Source organism: Coturnix japonica, chromosome 5 (assembly GCF_054131305.1).
Source record: "Coturnix japonica strain WE chromosome 5, WE-NBRP24, whole genome shotgun sequence".
Taxonomy (NCBI): Eukaryota; Metazoa; Chordata; class Aves; order Galliformes; family Phasianidae; genus Coturnix; species Coturnix japonica.
In genome coordinates this window covers 13757672-13772799 of record NC_140667.1, presented here as the reverse complement: position 1 = coordinate 13772799, position 15128 = coordinate 13757672, and the positions used below count along the sequence as shown (strand labels likewise).

At 39.6% G+C, this 15128-nt stretch overlaps 1 protein-coding gene and 1 long non-coding RNA gene across 3 annotated transcripts in view; one reads left to right on the top strand and one right to left on the bottom strand.

The window, feature by feature from the left end:
- Positions 1-15128, top strand: part of LOC107314549 (mucin-5B) — a 39863-nt gene that overhangs the window by 935 nt on the left and 23800 nt on the right. Inside the window, exons 2-15 of one of the 2 annotated variants that reach the window (XM_015863887.3) lie at positions 733-988; positions 2102-2216; positions 3516-3603; positions 4790-4923; positions 5255-5480; positions 6253-6378; positions 7243-7360; positions 8331-8469; positions 9106-9207; positions 9575-9644; positions 9903-10040; positions 10715-10879; positions 11667-11761; positions 12538-12664. In XM_015863887.3, coding sequence (XP_015719373.2) covers positions 733-988; positions 2102-2216; positions 3516-3603; positions 4790-4923; positions 5255-5480; positions 6253-6378; positions 7243-7360; positions 8331-8469; positions 9106-9207; positions 9575-9644; positions 9903-10040; positions 10715-10879; positions 11667-11761; positions 12538-12664 — 1899 coding nt within the window. Of the gene's footprint in view, positions 1-732; positions 989-2101; positions 2230-3515; positions 3604-4789; positions 4924-5254; positions 5481-6252; positions 6379-7242; positions 7361-8330; positions 8470-9105; positions 9208-9574; positions 9645-9902; positions 10041-10714; positions 10880-11666; positions 11762-12537; positions 12665-15128 lie in introns of those variants that run through there. The other variant, XM_015863888.3, reaches the window with a different exon arrangement.
- The window catches only part of LOC116653475 (uncharacterized), a 98412-nt gene continuing 95920 nt past the window's right edge, over positions 12637-15128 (bottom strand). Inside the window, exon 5 of the long non-coding RNA XR_004307363.2 lies at positions 12637-12756. This is a non-coding gene — a long non-coding RNA (uncharacterized LOC116653475). The remainder of the gene's footprint in view (positions 12757-15128) is intronic.

Sequence of the window (15128 nt, the reverse complement as noted above, 5' to 3'; positions counted from 1 at the left end):
TGGTCTGTCAGCAACACAAAGAAATTTGCTCATTTTAATTGCTAGTTAAAGAGGCCCAAAAGAGATGTAGCAAGACTATCTTATTAAATTCTGTGTGTAGCTTTCTTTGATTCCTATTTGCTTTATGCATCAGTGGTATAGAAATTACTTTCTTAAGTGATGTCTTACATGCACTTCAAGTACCCACGTTGCTCGAAAAGCAGTGCTTCCTATTTTTTTACACAGAGAGGGATTCAGTGACACATCTTTGCTTCTTTGCTTCATATGCACTTCCATGTCAGACTGCCTGTCTGCTGCCATCTGTCACGCAGCAGTAAAATGTAACATGGGGATATTGGTGGAAAAGTTCAGCCTCTACTACTGTACCACCAATATCCACTTCTGACATCGTGGGCAACATAGGAGGCATTACTTTCAGAGCAGCCTTCCTATTAACACCATTGGCAGAGCTACAGCTCATCGTCAAGACACAAGTTTGTCTGAGATGAAAAATAAGCAGCTGTGAGCTGATTTTTGAAGCTGGTGTCAATCTCAGCTGCTTAGACTGAAGGCTGCCATTTTGTTACCAACTCGGGTGACCTGTGGTGCATCCTGGCATCTTCCAGGACTTAACATTTTTTGAACTGAGGAATCTTTCCCTTTACAATTTTAAACAGCAGCAATAGAAAAAAAAAACAAAAACATCTAATGCAAGGTGAATCATTAACCTCGATGCTCTGAATCTTTCTTCAGTCCAGGTCTCCACAGTTGGTAGGAGTGAATGTACCACCTGGGGCAATTTCCACTTTCATACATTTGACCACGTTAAGTTCACTTTTCCTGGAACCTGCACATACGTCTTTGCTTCTCACTGCAATGACAGCTACCAGGACTTCAACATCAAAATCAGACGCAGTGACAAAAACAATCACCTGATCTACTTCACTGTCACTACTGATGGAGTGGTCTTGGAGGTGAAAGAGACAGGCATCACAGTGAATGGGAACCAGTAAGTACAGATGCTACTAGTTACTGCTTTCTAGCACTGCGGTTTTATTGCTGTGTATTCGTAAGGGGTGATGTATCTGAAAAGGTATCCCACCTTTATATTTTATATTATTTCTGTGATACTAACCTTAGCATTGTTTGTTGCTACTCAGGAACAGATCATCCTTTTAAAAAAAATTTACCATTTCCAGACTGTGCAGAAATGGCGCTCCATTGCAGATCACAGATTGCCATGGGGTCTTCTACACAAAGGGCTGAATTTCCAGAAATCAAAATTCACATCTTTAATTTCAATCTGAAACAAACCAGAAAGTGATCTGAAAATAAATAAAATATAGATTAAAAATACTCTTTGAGTACTACTGTGTCCTACTCCCAGCATTTGGGGGTGATGGCGTGAGGCAGATGTTGACTCTGGGAAGAACCCTCGCAGTCTTGTTGGAGAGAAAATCAGAAGCATTATGTACTGTCTTGTGTTGATATCCATCCAGAAACAACACTCAGATGTATCTCCTAAATCGAAGGGGCAAAAATCTCGCATGTTCTTGCCATTTTCTGATCCATTTATCAGGCTTCAGGAAAAGTGAGAAGTAATTGGCTTGGTAAGATCAAGAAGTAACACAGGTCTGAGTCACATCAGTGCATCAGTAGCAAAACAGGCAAAAATATCACTGTCACTTCCAAGAGATAAGGCAAAAGCCTGGAGAGATTATGAGAACCCGTGGTATCCTTACACAGAGAGCAATATCCCACTATTGGATCTTGCTCCCTGTAATATTGAGTCAGATCCTCAGTTCATATAAAGCAGTTCATAAAAAGCAGAGAAGCTACTTTGATATTGATAGGTATTACATGGCTAATGTAATACTGACATGCTCATGTGCAAAACTGTGTTGTGGGTCATTAGAATGTCACAGTAGACAAGGTGATAATACTAAGACTTAATGCATTAGCATGGATGCAGGCTGACTTCCATGGCTTATATGCCTCCTTCTGACTCTTATTCTTTTTTCCTGGATCTCCAGGAAGATTTGATTATTACTATTAGTTTTTTAAAATGATTATTTTGTTCTTTTTCCCCAGTATAACCTGTCTTGTTCCCTTCAATTTCCAGGATCCCTCTGCCCTTCAGCTTGAAAAGCATCCTGATTGAGGACACCTGTGCTTACTTCCAAGTCACCTCCAAGTTGGGTCTGACGCTCAAGTGGAACTGGGCTGACACTCTCCTAGTATGAACAGCCAGTTAGTTGTTTTTCTCTTAGTGAACCTCATAAATGATGAAAAGCAGAGCGGAATGCAGGCAACATGTTAATATAAGAAACAGAGGGGCAGTGGTGGTTGGGAAGTATCATGGTATCCACATGTCGATGTGGCCTACCACCATAGGTAATGGTTTCAGAAAACAGAGGAGCGGAGTTGCAATGCCCAGGCCTCCCTAAGCAATTTTACACTACAAAAGATGCCACTGTCAATGCTGCAGACAGCATTTCTATAGTTACCTGCTTCCTACATAGGGTACAGCTGGTGACCCCAGCTCTTTCTCTGTGCACATCTTTTGTGGGAAACTAATCCATGTGGTCATTTGAGAAGACCTTGGCATCTCTCATTCCAAGGCATTGCTTTAGGGCAATTCTCCTAGATACTTTCACTCCAAAATACCCTTTGCAGTGGAGGTGTATTTACACTTTTGAGTGTGAGCATTTATCCTCCTCAGTCAGGAGTAAGATTAAGTAAACAGAAGTTGTTCCGCAGTCCAGAGAGACAGAAAACAATAAGTAGAAAGTGAACAGAGTGTGGGGGGGGGAAAGTATATGTCAGGAAGCAATCAGGTGGTAATTCAGGATCTAATTTAATGAAGAATTTGTCATTTCTTTCCCACTTTGTACTATTTTATACCTGGGATATCATAGGCAACACCCATGGAGTAGATACAGTTTTAGACTGACACATCTCTAGGAAAAGCACTGCCATTTATAACTAGACCAGAGCAATGCCAGTATTACCCTCTAAGTATGTAAAAGGGATATGTTGCAATAGTTCTATCTAGAAAAGTCATACTGTGTTATTCTGTCTCTGTTGCCTCTGAATGAGCAGTACAAGAGGCAGATCCTTCCGTAGAGAGACTATGAAGTATTCCATTTAGCCTATGAACTAAAAAAAAACTTACATATTGCTAAAAGCTGACCGGAAACTGATTCTTTGTAGCTTTCAGCATCAGGATACACTTATCTATCCAGTATTCTGTACTGGGAGGCATGGGTCCAGGGATCAGTCCAGTATTCAGCATTCTTCAGTTGGCTGTTGGATAGGTAGGACTGCCAGTTGTTGAAAAATCATTTTCCTGTTTAAATTCAGCTTGTCTGTCAGTAGGTTTTATGGCAGGACTGTAATGGAAAATGTAACTGCTACAAGCAGGTAACGAGAATTTCTGCCACTGTGCTTTTCTGTGGCAAGCCATGTGGTAATATGCTGCTGGTGGGAGAAGAAACCTTTAAACCCTGAGTTTCCTCTTTGCTTTTCTTTTTTAGCTGGACCTGGAAGAAACATATAAAGAGAAAGTATGTGGTCTGTGTGGGAACTATGACGGCAATAAGAAGAATGATTTAATTATGGATGGTAGGCCATGAACACAGCATGCTGAATGTAGGAGTGTGTTATACATCACATCAAACTTGGCATCTGTTTCCTCTATGTGGGGTTTCAGATTTCTGGACAGACATCTTGAAAAACCCAAACATTTCCAAAGATGGAGCATTTTAAAAGTTTGTGGGATGATTTGAGATTCTCTGCTGCTTGCAAGTGTCTCTCAAACATTACTGACCCAGTTTAATTGCACACTCATCATGCAGCAGCATTGCAAAGTTTCCCACTGATTGTACCAAACTTTAAGGAATTTGCAGTCTCAAATGTGACATGTTTGCACTTCTGCCCTTCTGCTTTCATCACTTTACAGCTGGGTATCAGGTGTTATCAGTTTCGGCTATGTAATGAAAAGAAAGTGCCATGGGTGACCCAGGCAGATTTCACTGAGCATCTTTGCAGAAACCACGGTGCCAACCACTGACACCTTCAGATGCAGTTCTGAACTGCAAGGAGGGCAGCACAGCAAACAAATGAAGCTGCAGTCTTGCAGCAGAGTATGAGAGGCAAGAAGCTCGCACTCCATTGTATTTGCTGCAGGACTGAAGCCAAAATTTTAACATCATCCTTTTGTGTAATATCTGGGCTTTTAAAGTTACAACAAATAATAATATTGTCACCTACCGTTCAGAAAGAATAATTAAATTTCAGACCGTCTCCAAAAGATTTCTCAGATCTAGGATCAAGTGTCTGGTAGTGCTTTGGGAAAATATATCCCTATACTCAGTGTAATACGTAAATTGTGTGCCAGTCTTCCCAGCTTCTTTAGCCTGTACAAAGCAGCAAGTTACTGGATGAATACACACGCATCCAAATTGCACTTTAGGTTGTAATAGTATGACGCAAAATAATCTGTATGACCATTACACATACAAAATTCTGTAAGATCGTATGTACTCATAAAGAACCAAAGTCTTTGAAAGTGATGAGATATAATAGGATGGTCAAGAGTCTTGTGATTATTGTTGCCAAGACTGTCAGCAGTTCTTGATTGAAATATGCCAGATTCCTGATCCTAACCCAAATGGAAGTAACACCAGGAAGTTATATACCGCGTTATGGTATTTTGATAAAGATTTGGTAAGGGTGAGATGCATATTTATAACAAAATAACTGATCTAAAGGACTGTAAAGGATTCAAATGAATCTGGGGGTTTTGCAGGGTATAAAATGCACCCAAGGCAGTTTGGGAACTTTCACAAAGTTGAGGATCCATCAGAAAAGTGTCCTGATGTGAGGCCAGATGAACACACTGGAAGACATCATACAGAGCATAATGACAGATGCGATAAATACGTAAGTATGTGTGGCTAAGAAGTATAAACCTTCCTGAACTATTACAGTCCAGAAGTGACTGTGTTGAAACAAGGGGCTATTTAGAGAACAGAATGTTATCTTATACTTGAAGGACTGTCCTACTATAGTGATAAAGAAATAGATAAGTGGGAAAATATGCAATTTTATGACAGCATCGAGGCCGAGAAAAAGAACCTCGTAACAGAAAGTTAGACTGGATGACCTCTGGAGGCCCATGTGATCATGGACTTGTGTCATCAGAGGTTAGGATCCACATCCATCAGCCTGATAGTTGCTTAAATGTCAATTATTTCTTTTCTTTTCCCCTCAGAAAAAAAAGTGCAAGAAACTTCTGTCCCGGTTTGGAAACTGCCCCAAAATGGTTGCTTTTGATGATTATGTAGATACCTGCGCTGAGGATATGTGCAACTGTGTGGCTCATTCTTCTCATTCTGATTTGGTTCCCAGCTGCATATGCAGCACTTTAAACCAATACTCTCGAGATTGTGTCCTTAGCAAGGGAGACCCTGGGGAATGGAGAACCAAAGAGCTTTGCTGTAAGTAGTACTGCTCTGGAGTTTAGGATGCTGGATGTGTATGCATGAGCCCTAATCCCAGCAGAGCAAAGATAGGAGCTCCTTTAATTACACTGACTCAATCTGTAGAAGTACTTTGACAGAAATGTTGTTAATGGAAAAGCCTCAACAAGTTCAACTTGATTTTGCTCCCCAATTAGAACTTGTATCTTAGCATCTTCTCTCTTCTCCTTTTTTCAGTTCTTTTTTGAGTTTTACAATGCTCATTTAATTCGTAACTAACCTTGTGTGAAGTTTTGATGTCTCGTCTAAAGAAGTGACACAGAAGTCTAACATACCTGTTCTTAGCTGCTCCTTTGCTTTACTTTACTAGTAGTTGCAGCTACTGAGCAGGAAATCCCTGCCAATCTGGGGTGAAGACTACAGGTAGTTCTTCGAAACAGCTGTTGTGGACTAGGATGGAAGATTACTGCCAGAATGAGAGTCGCCTGAGGCAAAAATAAGTTACTGCAGCTCCTGGTGCTGGTATCATCACTTCAGCCAACCTTGAGTTAGCAAAATGGTGTTAAGTAACTAATATTTTCCAGCATTATTACTATTTTCTCCAAAGATTAAGTAAAAGCAATTGGAAGACATTCCTCTAGAGGGTAACAAGACAGGACACATCTGGATAGAAAGTTTTGCAACCAAGATTTGGGGGAAGGGAGGAAGAAGGACTTGGGTAGTGATGCAATGATTTTTAAGCATTAATAAATTCATCATTAACATAACTCATTTTTCTTTGGTTTTGCAGATCAGGAATGCCCAAACAACATGGAGTACATGGAATGTGGAAACTCCTGTGCTGACACGTGCGCTGACCCAGAAAGGAGCAAGATATGCAAAGCCCCATGTACAGACGGTTGCTTCTGTCCTCCTGGTAAGGAAGTTTGCTTCTTCCAATAGGTCACACAACAAGGGACAAAGAAGGAGAATATTTCCTTTCAGTTAGTGGGTTGTTGGGATTTTTTTTCCCATTATGATTTTACACTAAAATCAGTGAATAAGCTGTTTCTTCTAGTATAATTTAACAAATTCCTTCTTCACAGAAATGCAGAATCACTGAACCATAGGGGTTGGAAGGGACCTCTAGCAATCAATAAATCCAAGCCCCTGCTAAAGCAAGTTCCCTACAGCAGGTGGCACAGGAAACTGTCTTGGAAGAACCGAATCTCTAAAGATTCAGGATCTTGATGCTGGACCAGGGGACAGAAAAGACATTTTTTCAGAAGATATGGAAAAAGGAGAGGGATCCTCTAGTTAGTAATGGTATAGGTGAGGATGTCTGATGAAATGCCTCACAGTTAGAAGTCTAGGTGTATGTGTAACCTAGTGGAGAATAAGGCTTACTGTAGGTTGTGTCATATGTAAAATAAATGTATTGACAGGTTCATTCATGAGCAATCTTGCACATGAAGAAGTTGAAGTTTGATCTGTTTCACTGTTAGAAATGGATGGAAACTGGCTGCCTGGCACTTGGTAATCCTGCTCATTGTGTAGAACTCCAATAACAGAGAGATACGCTTTGGGATATTTTATCTTATGTTGCTTTCATTTGAGCTCCAGTGAGAATTCATTCACATCAATTAATGCCTGAGAGGGCCCGGTGTGATGCTTTTGATAAAACATGCCCCACTCATTCATTTGTAGAAATGACACAAGGTTTATTTCTTTATTTTGATCTTCCTTCATGTTGTTTCCCAGACTTACTAAGAAATATTAACCAGCTAATGTGTCTGAACAGGAACTATCCTCGATGACCTCGGTGGCAAAAAATGTGTTCCCAGAGACAGCTGTCCCTGTATGTTTCAAGGCAAAGTCTACTCATCTGGAGGGACTTACTCCACTCCTTGCCAAAACTGGTACTGTTGTGAACTTGATTTAACTGACAAGATAGAGGCATTTATTGGAGAGCATTGATTAGCTGCATTCTATTCTTTAACCCTTTTTGCTGTTCCTAATGTCCTAAGTAATCATGGCACTAATGCAAAAACTGGGATCTGAATAGCAACAGGCATTTGGAAAAACTCTGAGTTAACCTTTAACCACACACTGTTATCACCTTCACTTGGAATTGCCAGCAAGTATTAAGCCTGGGATACCAAACTGCAGAAAAATGAGACTCTTGGCTGATTAGTTTAGAATCATTGGCCTCTGAAGTGTAGCAACTCCATGCTAATGAGTGATTTTACAACCACTGCTAGATCTAAACGGATATTCCAAAGCTTGGACCTCAAAAAATTACTTTGTGGCGCATGGATGGGCAGAGCAGATGTTCTGTGAATCCCTTTGGTTTAACTGTTTCCTACTCATTCTCAAAGGCAGGAAATACTCCCCAAAACCTGAGTTTCGAAGGGCTCTAAGTGGTTTCCATATAGGCATGGGCTCAGTCTTCACAAAATCTGAACACGGCCTGGCTGTTCTCCTCTTGCATTAACAGCTCTAATTTTTACAACTGCTCATTAATTCAGCCTCTGAACAGTTGCAACAGCAACTTGCTGAATCATCAATAGCATAAAGTGATGCAAGATCCTGTTTGAAGAGATTATTTCTTTTAAAAGGTTAAGTAAGCAGGTTAGGACCTAGAAAATATTTCTTGTTTGAGCAACTCGGTGTCTCTGAAGGATATAGCATGAAGTGCAGTGATCTCCCACTGACAGACAAGCGGAGCCTTAGTATAAAATCTTTCTCCCTCACAGATTTAATAAGCAGCTGAAAAACAAGTAGCTGATGAGACAAAAAAAGAGAAATTGATCAGATACAGATCTCAACCTTTGCTCTTTTGCAGCTATATTTATTCTAACTCACTACTCATTTTTGTGTTTTGTACAGTACTTGCAAAGGAGGCCACTGGAGCTGTACCTCTCTGCCTTGTTCTGGAAGCTGCAGTATAGATGGCGGATTCCATATAACAACCTTTGATAACAAGAGGTTCAATTTTCATGGTAACTGCCATTATGTCTTAGCTAAGGTATGAACTATCTCCCATTTCACTTCTGAATCTCTAGAGTAACATGAAGCATTAAGCTGTGCTGGAGCTCAGTATGACTTCATTTGATTAAATGGCCTCAATCCAGCAATTCACTTCAGTACATACTCAGTATTAAACCACATAATTTTTTCTATTTGCAACGGACTTGAAGTTCAACTGTGATGCTAAGCATCAAGCTTTTGCATTTTTAACACAGTTTTACATCCCCCTTACCCCCCTCCTCCTTTTTTTTTTTTTTTTTTTTTTTTTTCCTTTTTTCTTTTGACAAATGTTTTTTCTTACTGGATGCATTAATGTAGATTAAAGCGTTTCTCCTGAAACTTTCATGTGTGACTATAGAAATGAAGTGGATGAGCTGACTCCTTCACAAGAAATTGGCTATTCTATGACTCTGTACAAACACTACAGACTCAGGTTGATGCATGGAAAGAGTAAAGGGGAAAAGCAGTGAACATTATTGGGACTAGAAGTGAAATTCAGCAATTTGCAGTCAGAAATTAAACGCCCCAGATCTTTCATTCTTACATTTTAACCTTTCAGAGAAATATATTGTCTCCTTTTTTAAAAATCATACGCTAATGACTTCTGCACATCCCATTTCTCACCTCTTTTCAGAACACCGATGACACATTTGTGGTGATTGGAGAGATCATCCAGTGTGGGACATCAAAGACAATGACCTGCTTAAAGAATGTCTTAGTCACACTTGGAAGAACAGTAAGTAACTTGCTTTAGCAAGCATAAAGAATGTCACTTTTATTTAAGTTCACAGGGTTCATTTATGTTCTCTCTCTTACTGTAGAATCTTTTTGGTCTGTTGCAGTCCTGGGACTGCAAGCAGATGATGCAGTGCATGTGTTTATTAGTTTTGTTCTACAGGAGTTATTTTCTTCCCAGTTTCTTGGATTCTGGCTTTTCCATTTTCTTCAGAAGTGAATGGCTCAAAATTATCTTCACCATTTTTAGCATCTTTTCCATAACTTCCATTCTGAAGACATTGCTTCTTAATGCTTAAGGAAGCTTGGTTGTTATTGTCTGTCTCATGTGTATTCATTACTACAGGCTTTTTCCTTTTTCTGTACAGACAATAAAGATCTGTTCCTGTGGAAATATCTACATGAACAATTTCATTGTGAAGCTTCCAGTAAGCAAAGGTAAATACCTTTCTCCACAACTCTCTCAGAATAGCCTACATCAATTTACAGTTTGATTCCTGCTCCTGTCTCTGATTATAGGTATCCTGCTCATTATAAGGTCACTGATTTAGGTAGATACACTCTGACTACCTGCAGGATTCCTATGTTATACTGTGCTGGTAAAAGGGAGTTCCTGTTTTCTCAGCCTTATAAAGATTGGTGAAGTACTTTTTCTTTTTTTTTTCTTTTTTTTCCTTTCACTCTTTTCCTCTTTAGATGGCATCACCATCTTCAGACCCTCAACGTTTTTCATCAAAATCTTGAGCTCAACTGGAGTACGGATTCGAGTGCAAATGAAACCTGTAATGCAGCTCTCTATAACAGTTGATCATTCTTACCAGAATCGCACATCTGGTAGGCTGTGTTCACTCTTTAACAACTTTTAGCTGCTTATCTATAAGGGATTAAAATATTTGATTTTATATTGCCTTTTTCATGTTAGAACCCGTGATTCAATCTATACTTTTCTGCAACAAAAGATTGGCCAAAACCTTCTATTTGCTGAAGATAAACTCTGTGATGTTTAGTGTGTGCACAGCTTTTGGGTTCTATTTGTAAGAGCATGCTATCATTACAGTCTTGTGAGATGCAGAGTTCTCAGTTTTTCCACCAATCTCTTGTTAACATCATTTAAGCTTTTTGTGTCTCTGCTTCCTATCTGTGTGACTGGATAACATCTGATCCCTCCAACTCATTTTGGTTTGCTTTTGCCATTTTCTTTGACTGTAAATTTTGGGGAAGGGACTTCTCTGCCTGTTGGTGATTACTGAAGCATATTTATGCAGTTTCCAATTTCCATGCCCTCACTAAGTGCTACTGCAATACAGGAAATAACAATTACGAAGTAAAAACATGGTTCTGTCTGATTTGTGGGGAGATCAGGAAAATGAGCTTCTTACAGGCAAGCACCACTATTGAGATAAGGGTATTTATCGTGAAGTCATTGCTTTTCCCACTTGTATTATGATTTTTTCTTCTTTCTTCTCTTCTTCTTCCTCTTTCCTTATCCCTACTGCCACCAACTCAAGGTCTTTGCGGCAATTTCAATAACATCCAGACCGACGACTTCAGAACAGCCACTGGAGCTGTGGAAGATTCAGCTGCTGCTTTTGGTAACTCTTGGAAAACCAGAGCCAGCTGTTTTGATGTCGAGGACAGCTTTGAAGATCCTTGTTCAAACAGCGTGGATAAAGGTAGCAGGCTTTTCATCCCCGAGTTATCAGTGCTAAATAATTTTCATGTGATAAATAACTGAAAAAGCTTTAGAAGTCTCATAAACATCAGGTGTCTCTGCCTTTGAGGCTATTTCTAGAGAGAGATGTTGCTTTCTCTGTGCCTTCTAAGGTGACAGCTTTGCTGGAAAAAGAGCCAGCACCTTCTTTGCTGATGACTTGAAAAGCACACACATCATCAATGAGAGCAATTTAGGCTTAAGGCAGAGCATAATTGGTTGTCATTATTTGGGCCCAACCTAGGTTGCTACAGCTGTGCTGAGCTTAAAAAGTTATCATCACTACTGAAATCAGCAGGTGTCTGTCCAGCTTCTCATTTTGACTGGATTTGAATATATACAGGATTTACAGTGTAGTCTCCTAGGTATTACCGTATATAGTAAAAGCTCACTTATTATGATTTATTATGCTATGCTTTGTGTAATTCCTTGACTGTATTTCATGAAGAAATAGACAAGTTTAATTGAAAGCAATGAAAATGGGGAGGATTCTTTTCAGATGCTTTGTAAATCCAGCCATTTTAATAGTGTTGGTATTCAGAAGGATGAAACCTTTCTTTCAGAAAAATGAGTGTTCAGTCATCCAACCATGCTTTGCTTAACGTGTTGGTATGTTTATGCCCACTATTTCCTTCCAGCATCATTGGAACACTTCAGAACATTCTAGGACTGTGTGATACCTTGTAAGAAAACAAATTCAAGTAGTAATTTGGTTTAAGTGACTGTGGACAATATTTTTTCCCATTCAGAAAAATTTGCCCAACACTGGTGTGCTCTCCTGTCTAATACAAGCAGTGAGTTTGCTGCCTGCCATTCTGTTGTAGACCCTTCTGTGTACATCAAGGTAAGGCAGCAGCCTAAATCAGTGGTTTGTTCTTATCCAGAAGCTGATCTGCCAGGGAGATGGTCTGGTCTTTGGGAGTTAAATGGGTTAGAGTAATGTGAGTTTCCAAAGTTCATTGATGCTGATAAGAAAAATAAAATGAGAGTTTGTGCAAGATACAATGGGTCTTATTGCCTGCTGTCCTGAAAATACTGATTGACTGTCTTCTATGAGCAGCGCTGCCATCACTGACAGTCCTGTTGCATGATCCTGAAGAAAAGTAGGTAAAATGGGGTTTGCTGGTTTTGAAAACTGTTCAGCCTTTGGAAGGATAAATCGGTGTTTCTGTTTGGAATCAAGCGAAGGGGTTTTGATCTCCTGATTTCATTTAAAATTCACATCCTGTGGGAGTGTATACACTACTTTTAGAGTGTTTGTATTCCATTTATTAGTGTGGAAGGATGTTACTCTATCTGTATTTAAAATGCAGGAAGCTGCCCATAGCTCATGGTGTACAGCTCTATAACATTACTAAGCTAGCAAGTTACCACATTTATATGCATAGTAAAGCAGTTCCTTCAAAAACTGCAGAAAATTCACACAGGGTTTCTGTGAGGTACAGCTTACTGAGAAAATACCTGAACTTGAAATTTTGCATAACATTTAATGTGTCTCCAGGTACTTATAACTATAACTCAGATAACTGTGGCTTACCCTTTACCCCATTAAATTGCTGAATATTTCCATGCTCTTTCTGTAAACCAGACGTAATTCCCATGTCCTTTTCTGTCTCCTAGAGATGTATGCATGACACCTGTAATGCTGAGAAGAGTGAAGTTGCACTGTGTAGTGTGCTCTCTACTTACTCCAGAGACTGTGCTGCAGCAGGCGTGACCCTTGAGGGCTGGAGGCAGGGGATCTGTGGTATGCATCCTGTAATGTCTTGAGTAGGGATGTGGGGGAACTGCAACCTGTGGCAGCCTGTAGCTTCTGAGCTCAGTCAAGATCACAGATCTCTGAAAGATAGGATAGCATACATAAGCTATTTAGAAACCTCTACCTGCCAGTATCACTTCATGACGAGGCTCTTATCACATTAGGTGGGTTCTGTATGGAATCACAAGCTGTCATGATTCAATTAGTTTCAGATCCATGGGCCTCCCATTGCATTGTAATTCTGACATATTTTTTACAGTTCTCTCCAACCTTTCTGTCTCAGGCACTGGCCATGCACATGGTATCATTCTCATCAATTGCATTTTTTCAAGCTATAGCTTGACTGTCTAAGAAAAAATAAATGTTTCTTGGAACATAAGAACATAAGTAAGTGTATATTTGAGCATATTTGCTGTGGGATGCTATTGGACCCGCAAGTAAAACTCATCAGTTGTAGTTTCTGCATATTAGTACATTTTCTATTTTTCTATTAATTACCAGACAGTTCAAGTGAGATTTGCCTGCTCCAACATGAAAATAAATGTATGGGTTTCTTAATAACTTACCTGAATAAGAAATATAACAAGAATGATTTTGATGCAGCTATGATATATGTTATTACCTGAGTTAGAGGCTAGGTGGAATGTTTAATAGAGACAATGCAGCTGGTGCTTTGTAGAAGGCATGGAAGACTGGAGTAAGGACAATTCAACAAGCCTGTGCTGAAATAATTTTGAGGGAACACAGTGCAGTCTACAGCATATTATCCTAGGGTCATACAGACTTGAACACTAGCCAGTCCCTGTCTATCAAGAGATTTGTTGTCAAGATAGATTTACTGACACACTGCACACCGAAGCAAGATGATTTTGCAGCATGGGCCTGCAACCTGACTTATGACATAATAGGCAATATTAACTCAAACAGTGCAGTAACCTCGAATTAAGTACTAATGGCCTAATAATCATGATCATTTTTCATTTTAGCCTTTTTTTTTTTTTTTTTTTTTTTTTTTTTAGAAGGAATAATCTTTTGGGAACATGCCTGTGTTCCCAAAACTGAAAAACTGAAGGTTTTGTTATTCAGCAGTGAAGGAGTAAATGGGCCAGAACAGTCACTCTCAGTGCTACCCCCTGGTGGCAGGTGGGAAGGTTCTTTCGGCTCCTGCAGCTGTGGGCAGCTGTGCTGTGCTGCAGGCACCATCTGAGACAGGTTATATTGCACAGGGTGGTTACAGTGCAGTCAGTAGAGCATATGAAAAAGAAAGGTCCACTAGCTAATGGAAGGCAGTTCATATATACGGCAGTTCTTAATGTAAGCACAAACCATTAGCTGAGCTTCTCATCACTGGGATTAGTAGTCTCTTCTAATTCACAGTGCTTTTATTCTAGTTCTCCTTGTTCAAACTGCATTGAAACTATCATTACTATGCTCATGTGCTCTGCCTCCAGTTGTGAAACCCACATAATCATCTAAGATTACAAATCTGTGACTGTGGGTAATGTAACCAAATAAGCTTCTTCTTACCAGACCTACCTTTACCAAAGTTGGTCTTTTCCCACCAAATAATTAAAGGGAGAAAGTAGACACATTTGTTAGAAATGATATTATTAATAATTAACAATTGAAACACCCAGTCAGATACATCTTTTGGTATATCAGATGGACTGTGATATAAACTCGAGTTCAAGGACTTTATTAATATCTTTCTTACTTGACCTATTGTGATTAATATATACCAGCTGCTGCATCCTTATAGCATTCCTATAAAGTGTGAAAATATGGCCTGCCTAACTGAAACATGAGATATCACATCTGCCCCAGCTGAGAGCAGGAAACCAACTGGCTTTTGTTGGTGGAGGTAGTTTTCCATGTGTACACACACCTAGCACACAAACTAATCTGAGAATGCATACAACGGTCATTGACTGGAAAACCATTCAGAACTTTGTTTAAGCATGGAGCCTATGGTGATAATATTGCTGCAAAGATTAGTGCAGTTGCCCATAAGCAACCCTCCTGTGCCTTCTAGTACCTCCGTGCACGTCTGAAAAACACAGCAGTGGGTCTTATCTTTGGGGATTTGAGTCAAAAAGAGGTCCAAGAGGACTGGGTCCCCAGTTCTCACTGAATTTCAGAGGAATGTGGATGCCAGCCTTTCTTGAAAGTCCCATTCCTGATACCTCCTTACACAACTTGATCCTACTGATTTCCTTACTGTTCCCTTACACAACTTGATCCCTACTGCAGATTTTATGGCAGAGTTTTGAAAGTAATATTTCTTGTTAGCACACAAAGATTAATCAGCTTTTCACTGTCTTACAGGTTTAGTTGAGATCTATAGATTTTTAGTATTTAACTCTTTGATCCACACAACACGGTGCTTAAAAATTTGGTTCCTCATTTCTTTAAAGGATAAAAAGAAGAGGTAACATCAAATGATTATCAGAGT